This window comes from Microtus ochrogaster, chromosome 18 (assembly GCF_000317375.1).
Source record: "Microtus ochrogaster isolate Prairie Vole_2 chromosome 18, MicOch1.0, whole genome shotgun sequence".
NCBI classification, from domain to species: domain Eukaryota; kingdom Metazoa; phylum Chordata; class Mammalia; order Rodentia; family Cricetidae; genus Microtus; species Microtus ochrogaster.
This window is the reverse complement of record NC_022020.1, coordinates 32,357,886-32,364,911: the sequence shown is the minus strand read 5'-3', so window position 1 is coordinate 32,364,911 and position 7,026 is coordinate 32,357,886. Positions and strand designations below refer to the sequence as shown.

General features: G+C 42.2%; 1 protein-coding gene across 1 annotated transcript in view; it reads right to left on the bottom strand.

Moving 5' to 3' along the window:
* The window catches only part of Dcp2 (decapping mRNA 2), a 34,579-nt gene that overhangs the window by 19,063 nt on the left and 8,490 nt on the right, over positions 1 to 7,026 (bottom strand). The window contains exon 2 of the mRNA XM_005356061.2: positions 1,893 to 2,044. Within this exon, the coding sequence (XP_005356118.1) occupies positions 1,893 to 2,044 (152 nt within the window). The remainder of the gene's footprint in view (positions 1 to 1,892; positions 2,045 to 7,026) is intronic.

Below are 7,026 nucleotides of genomic sequence, written 5' to 3'. Positions count from 1 at the left end.
CTTCCAAATTTACTCTTTTATTAGGCAACATTCACATATTATTTATTAGGTTAAGAAAGGAACTGGGAACCAAAGAAATCAAATGACTTTATGATCTAGGGGTCACTCTCAGGATCTGGTATGGTTCCTCTCTGTCCTCTGAACGCTCTTCTTCTTACGCGTTTTGCGAGCATCTTTGTTTCTCTCGTGACCCTAATGGCAAGCCTGCCTGGTTCACTGCAAATCGCCCGGCACATAGATACCATTCAGTTATTTCACAAAGCTGAGTTCCTTCTCAAAAGGTTCCTTGCCCATATAACTAAGTGAAAAGAAAAAGTCTGTATCACGTTTTTGATGTCTGTAACACTAGGATTAAGTATAAAACTTACAAGTACACTCATGAGCGAATTCTTATTCAGAAACCCAAGACAACAGCTGTTTTGGAAAAACCTAAAGTCTATATAAGAGGACCAAAGCAAAGGGTTTTGTTATTAATAATTTTCCCACAGCTCGGTTATAACTCTTACAAGCAAGGTCTTCTGTCTGTACAGACTAGTCGTCAAGCCTTCAGCTAAAGTGGTACTCAACATAATCCCATTTCTCTTTGACGCATCACCAACTTCTACACAACAACTCGATCAAGTGTTTAAGCACTTGTTCTGACAGTGTTCTTTTAGAGCCCTAGAACCACGGCCTGGATCCCTATCCTCTCTTAAGTACCAGTGCTTGCCTATGGCTCAGGTCACCAACCAACCACATCCTGGATTTCATTTTCACCCGATGAGCTTGCTCAAATACTTGCCATGTTAACATCTCAAAAACACTGCTATCTATTTTCTATAGAGCCCCAGGAAGCCCTAATTTTATGGATCTGGGAAGTGACCGGAAGCTTAGTTTGGTCTTTTGGGTCATTTGTACCTGCTCTAAGGCTAGCTCAAACACACCGATCTAGTGGAGACATTCACTGCAACACACACTGAATGGCTAAGAACTGTATACACTAAATAACTCAAATCACCCTGCTCAAGATTTAAGAGGCTCTCTAGAATTTTCCAACTCTGCAAGTCTGTTCACTCCTTGCTTGTGTCTACAGAGGAAACTGTATCTCCTTTAAAAATGTGTTGTCTAAAATCTTTCTACCCCATTTCTAAAAGTCTGAGAACATTTAATACAGCAACCTATCATTTTTTTGACTACGTAGAAAAGTTTATTTTATAATCTTTTTTTGTTTTGTCTTGTGTTTTGGTTTTACGAGACAGGGTTTCACTGTAGCTTTGGAGCTTGTCCTGGAACTAGCTTTTGTAGACCAGGTTGGCCTTGAATTCACAGAAATCCAAATCCACCTGCCTCTGCCTCCTGAGTGCTGGGATTAAAGGCGAGCACCACCATCGTCTGGCTAATTTATAATCTTAAACATTCAGGTAAACCTCTTATAACTACTACATTAAAACAAACTGGTTTTTTTTTTTTTTGATCTGTTTTTCAAGACAGGGTTTCTTTGTAGCCCTGGCTGGCCTTGAACTCAGAGATTAGCCTGCCTCCCTCTACCTACCAAGTGCTGGGATTAATGGCATGCACCACTACATCTGACTAAGCTGTGTCTTATCAAGGAAGAACAGCTTCTTTGATCTGATCACCTGGTTAAACGGTACACCAAGAGTAAGAACCAGAACTGTCTCATAAATAGGCTAGTTATTTCTAAAATTCACTCCTAATCAGTGCACGTTTCGGTATTGTAAGAAATAAGAACAAACAAAAGTGCATCACAGACCTATTTTTGTTATGTTTTGTTATGTTTGTTATGTCTGTTTTCTCTAGAGGTTAAAAAACTATAAGAAAGGCAAATGGAAATTCGTCTAAAATATTTTATTAGAAAGAATGAGAGATGATCATTATAGCAACAGAAAGGATATCAGCTTTGGCAAAGTCTCTTATCCCACACTGAGGTAATCCTGGTGTGTTCTGCATGTAGAAATCCAAGTAAAACCAATGGGCGAGTTCAATCTGGAAGCAAACTCGGATTGCATTATCTCGTTCCTCGCTAGGAATATGCAAAATAAATCGGCTGTAAAAAGAAAACACACCCAGAAGTTATGCTCACAGACTACTACAGTTGATTTTAATATATCTACTCCCTTACCCTGCCCACCAACTTAGAAAGGAGAGCAGTATCTGATAGGAAGTGCCCTGGGAAGAGTATTAAGAGTTGAGCCTAGAGCCGGGCGATGGTGGCGCGCGCCTTTAATCCCAGCACTTGGGAGGCAGAGGCAGGCGGATCTCTCTGAGTTCGAGGCCAGCCTGGTCTACAAAGGGAGTCCCAGGACAGGCTCCAAAGCCACAGAGAAACCCTGTCTCGAAAAACCAAAAAAAAAAAAAAAGAGTTATGCTCACCTTACTAGACCTGGATGGAGGTGGGTGGTCCTTGGACTTCCCACTGGGCAGGGAACCCTGATAGCTCTATGGGCTGACAAGGGAGGGGAACTTGATTGGGGGAGGGGGAGGGAAATGGGAGGAGGTGGTGTGGAAGAGACAGAAATCTTTAAAAAATAAATAAACGGAAAAAAAAAAAAGAAAAAAAAAAGAGTTGGGTGTGGTGGTGCAATGCCTGCAATCCACCACTACAGGGACTGAGGGAGGAGGGTTGTGCGGATAAAAGTGGTTTGAAAGAGATTTGTAATAGAATTTTTTGAAGAGTTGTATAGCTATTGTTCACAAATACAGAAATTAACTTTACGGCTTCCTAGCCAATTAGAGCACACGAGGAAACCACAGGGATTTCCTCCTTCAGAATACAAGATTACACACCAATGTCTTTGTAATTCAGCAAAAGTGCCTGACATCCACTGAGTCCCCACACATAAACAACACAAGAGACAACTGCAGACAGAAGAAATGGCACTTCTGTTTCTCTTTAACATACTGGACTTCCCAAGAACACACCCGCAGAGTCTAGATCCAAATGGTTTTATTTTTTAAAATCCCAAAGTTCTTTTTAAACACGTCAAGAAAGAAGGAAAGCGTATGCATGAGTGCTTTTTCCGGAAACACACAGCAGACATACAGATGTGATGAGGGTAACCGTTGTCTTATTTTACAGGTTAGAACGGCAGTAGCTGTGCTTCTTTCACGGCTGAGCATTTGGGGACTCCTTTTTCTTCAAGCATTAGAAGCAAATTCAACTAAATGAAATAAACGCTAGCCTTTTGGATCACTTTAATTAAAAGAGCTACCACTTAACTAATTAGTCGTAGAGAGTTATTTATTTGCTATGATATGATGCCAAGTGTTTTTTATTTCAGTTCTCAAATTTCAAATCAAATAAAAAAAGATTTAAAATTACAACACTAGTATCACATTCAAATAATCAACCAACAGTACACGCAAGCATGCACACACACATACACACAGCGCACCTGTATATTCTTTCTCCCCTCTTTGGTCTACCTCACGAGCTCCTAACTCATAGTCAGGGCCTCACAAACACTACCTCCACTATGCAAGTGCACCAGACTACTCTGAATACATTTACACTTGAACAGGGCTCCAGACCTTAGCACAACTGACTCCATGATGGAGGCACCATTCAGGCTGTAAAACTCAGCAGGTAGACAACATCACCAGCCAAAATGAAAATAAAGACCCAATCCATCAAAGTTCACAGAGTTCTGGGAAAGTCTCTAAATTACCAATCTTGCTTTATAGCTTCTGTAGTTTTGTTTCTGGCTAACTGTTCTTCTTAACTGAAGTACATCAACCCAGAACATGTGTTTTGTGCATAAAAACTCCCCTGAGAAAGGCTCAGTGCTACACTGGGGTCCTGAACACCTAGCAGGCTGGCTAATACAGACTTCCTATTGACTTAAATCCATGTCCGAGCAGTCTTCTCTGGTGAGTACCCCACAACAATGCTCTCCTAGACTCATGAAATGTCAAATTTGTTCACTGGCGGCAAATGATATCTTTGTAGATTTTCATTAGCAGTCTAGAAAAATGTTTTACATATACTGATAGCTGTGATGTACCTTTTAAAATGTTTCTACCGACTCGTATTCCTGCCAAGAAATAAGTATTCCTCTGGCCCTGCCACAGGGCGTGGCTTATTTTCTGAAAAATAAATACATTGTGAAGAGAAAGCTTGGGAAACAAAATGAAATAACATTTCCCCCACTCTTCAGTATACCCTACTGCAACTGGGGGCTAACACATGCAGGGGCAGAGAATTCCAAAGGTCCACCAGGACCAAGTCCTTCCAATGTTCAACAGGCAGGACCACCGCCCAGGGATTCAGAAGTACTAGAAAGAGAACTCCAGGGAAACGGCCCCCAAAACTGTGTATACGCACTGAGGTTTATTCTGCACATGCTCAGATCAGACTCTAAATTACCTGTTACAATCTTTGAATGAACTGAGAAAATTCACTGGCCAAATCCCACATCCCCAGTGGGTGACACACAGAGGAAAGAATCCCACTGAAACTAGTTCTCTTGCTGGGTAATTCACCTCCACTCCTCAATAAACACAACCTTTACTTCCTGTCTAGGTTCGGGGTCTTTTCAATACAGCTTCTGAAATGGAAAATGAACAACTCACAACTCCGTGCTCCCAGTCCTTGCTGTTTCCTTCTTTGCATTCTCTCAACAAAACACTGTCTGGTTTTGTAGCTTTGCCTTTTTGTTTGTTTTCGTACAGGGTCTCACCATGTAGCCCAGGTTGGCCTGGGGCTTGCTTTGTAGACCAATCTGACCTCAAACTCAGAGATCCACCTGCTTGTCTCTGCTAACACAGTGCTGGGATTAAAGGCATGTGCCACCATGGCTGGATCATGGCACTGCTGATCTTTCAAAGCAGGTAATGTTAGCAAAAGGGGCCGCTCTGCACACTGAAGGATGTTCAGCACCATCCTCAGCCTCCATCTGGGTAAACTACCTGTCAAGATGCCACAACCAAACCATCTCCAGATAGTTGCAAATGTCCCCTAAAAGGGGGAACATTATTCGCAGTAGAGATTTTCTGGATTAGATGTGACAGCTTATAGGAGACTACTGTTTGGCACTAAACTTTTTCACTAGGTCCCAACTAACAAGCCAGAACGTATCAAATGGAAGCACCAAATCTATACAGCATTGTTTTCTGACCTTCCTAGAAGTCAGGAAACAGGTAGTAGCCAAACTGCCAAAGGCTACTTCCGGTGATAAGGAACAGAGAAGATACCCAAGACTCTCCTTATATGTAAACTAAAATCATCAGTTAAATAATTTGTGTTCTGGTGGTCATGCCTGATAAGAGAACCTCAAAACAGAATGGCCACTCTTCATTCTTTCTGCAGCAATTTTTTTGACTATAAATCCAGTTCCCTACTTGATGATACTTGAATTTGTTCAGCAAATTCTACCACACCAACTAAAGGCAATAGGATCTTTAGAAGACTGTCATGGTCGGACAGATCACTAGGCCATCTTCACACTGCAGCCAGCAAATGCAATTCAGAGCCACACCAAGGTGGCCTGCATTATTTCCTGTGCTGTCTTTTGACCCACAATTAACAATTACAATCACCACTCTCGTCTCATTCTTTCTACACAGTTCCCATCACTTCAACTGTTGAAGGGCTGAAGGCAGACACTACCTCGAGCCTGAACCCTGAGGATGAGCCCCACCCCCCCAAATTCAGAGAGTTGGGATGTGGGGGTGAGATGCATGATTACCAAAGTAAGGCAGTTAGTGAATTTATTAGTCAGAAGTAATGGATAGTATATTCTTAGATGTGAGTACAGGGGTGTAGGGTAGAGATTGCAACTGAACAGGACAGCAGACGTGCAAGGTAGGGCACAGGGTTCTCAGGAGGGTGCCACTGTAAGTGCCAAGAAACATCTGGTTTGGAAAGTCCTTCTGTATATGTGTTGCTTTTATTGGTGAATAAATAAGCTGCTTTCAGCCAATGGCTTATCAGAATATAGACAAGCTGGACGAGATATAGAGAGAGTAGGCGGAGTAGAGAGATGCCATGGAGCCACCAGAGAGGAAAGACTCAAGCTGCCAGCTGGAACTTTGTCAGTAGGCCACAAACCTCGTGGTAAAATATAAAATAATGGAAATGGGTTAATTCTAGATATAAGAGCTAGCTAGAAATACGCTTAAGTGATTGGCCAAGCAGTGATTTAATTAATACAGTTTCTGTGTGGTTATTTTGAGTCTGAGCTGCAGGGAACAAACAAGCAGTCTCCAGCCAACAGACATCTGTATGACCAGGGCTGGGAGCTGAGTGAAGCATTTGCCCTTCACACCAGAACAGAAACACTCAAGTTTACTGCACTCACGAGACAAGAGGACTCAAGTGCTGTTTTAGAACTATCTTCTTTTAGTTAGGGTGGTGGTGAGAGTTATTACTGAGAATTAACTTGATTCTAGGTTAAGTGAGGTGGGCTGTCCCAGAAGGAATAAAAGAGAAAGCAAGATGGGCACCAGCATTCAGCACTCTTTCTGACTGCAGGTGCAACACAACAAGCCTCATGCTGCCCTACTATGTTGCAACACAACCAGCCTCATGCTGCCCTACTGTGTTGGAACATGACCAGCCTCATGCTGCCCTACTATGTTGGAACACAGCCAGCCTCATGCTGCCACCCCACTAAGCTGGAACATGACACAAACCAGAAACACCTGGGAAGAGCCTCAGCTGATGAAATATCTAGATTAAGTTGGCCTATAAACATATCTGTGGGAGACTAACTTGATTATTAGCTGACCCAGCCCACCAGAAGTGACAATATTCTCTAGCCTGGCCTGGACTAGGTAAAAATGAAGAAAGCAAACTGAGAAAAAGCAAGCAAGAATGTGTTTATTCTCTTTGCTCTTGTCTGTTGATATGACCAGCTGCTTGAGTTCTTGCCTCAACTTCCCCAAAATGATAGACGGTAACTCTGCATTGTATGTCAAATAACCCTTTCCTCCCATTTGATATTTTTCAGCAAGATATTTTATCACAGCAACAAAATTCAAATTAGAGCACCCTTAATAACCTGTCCTTTGCACCAAGCCCTGTTCAGC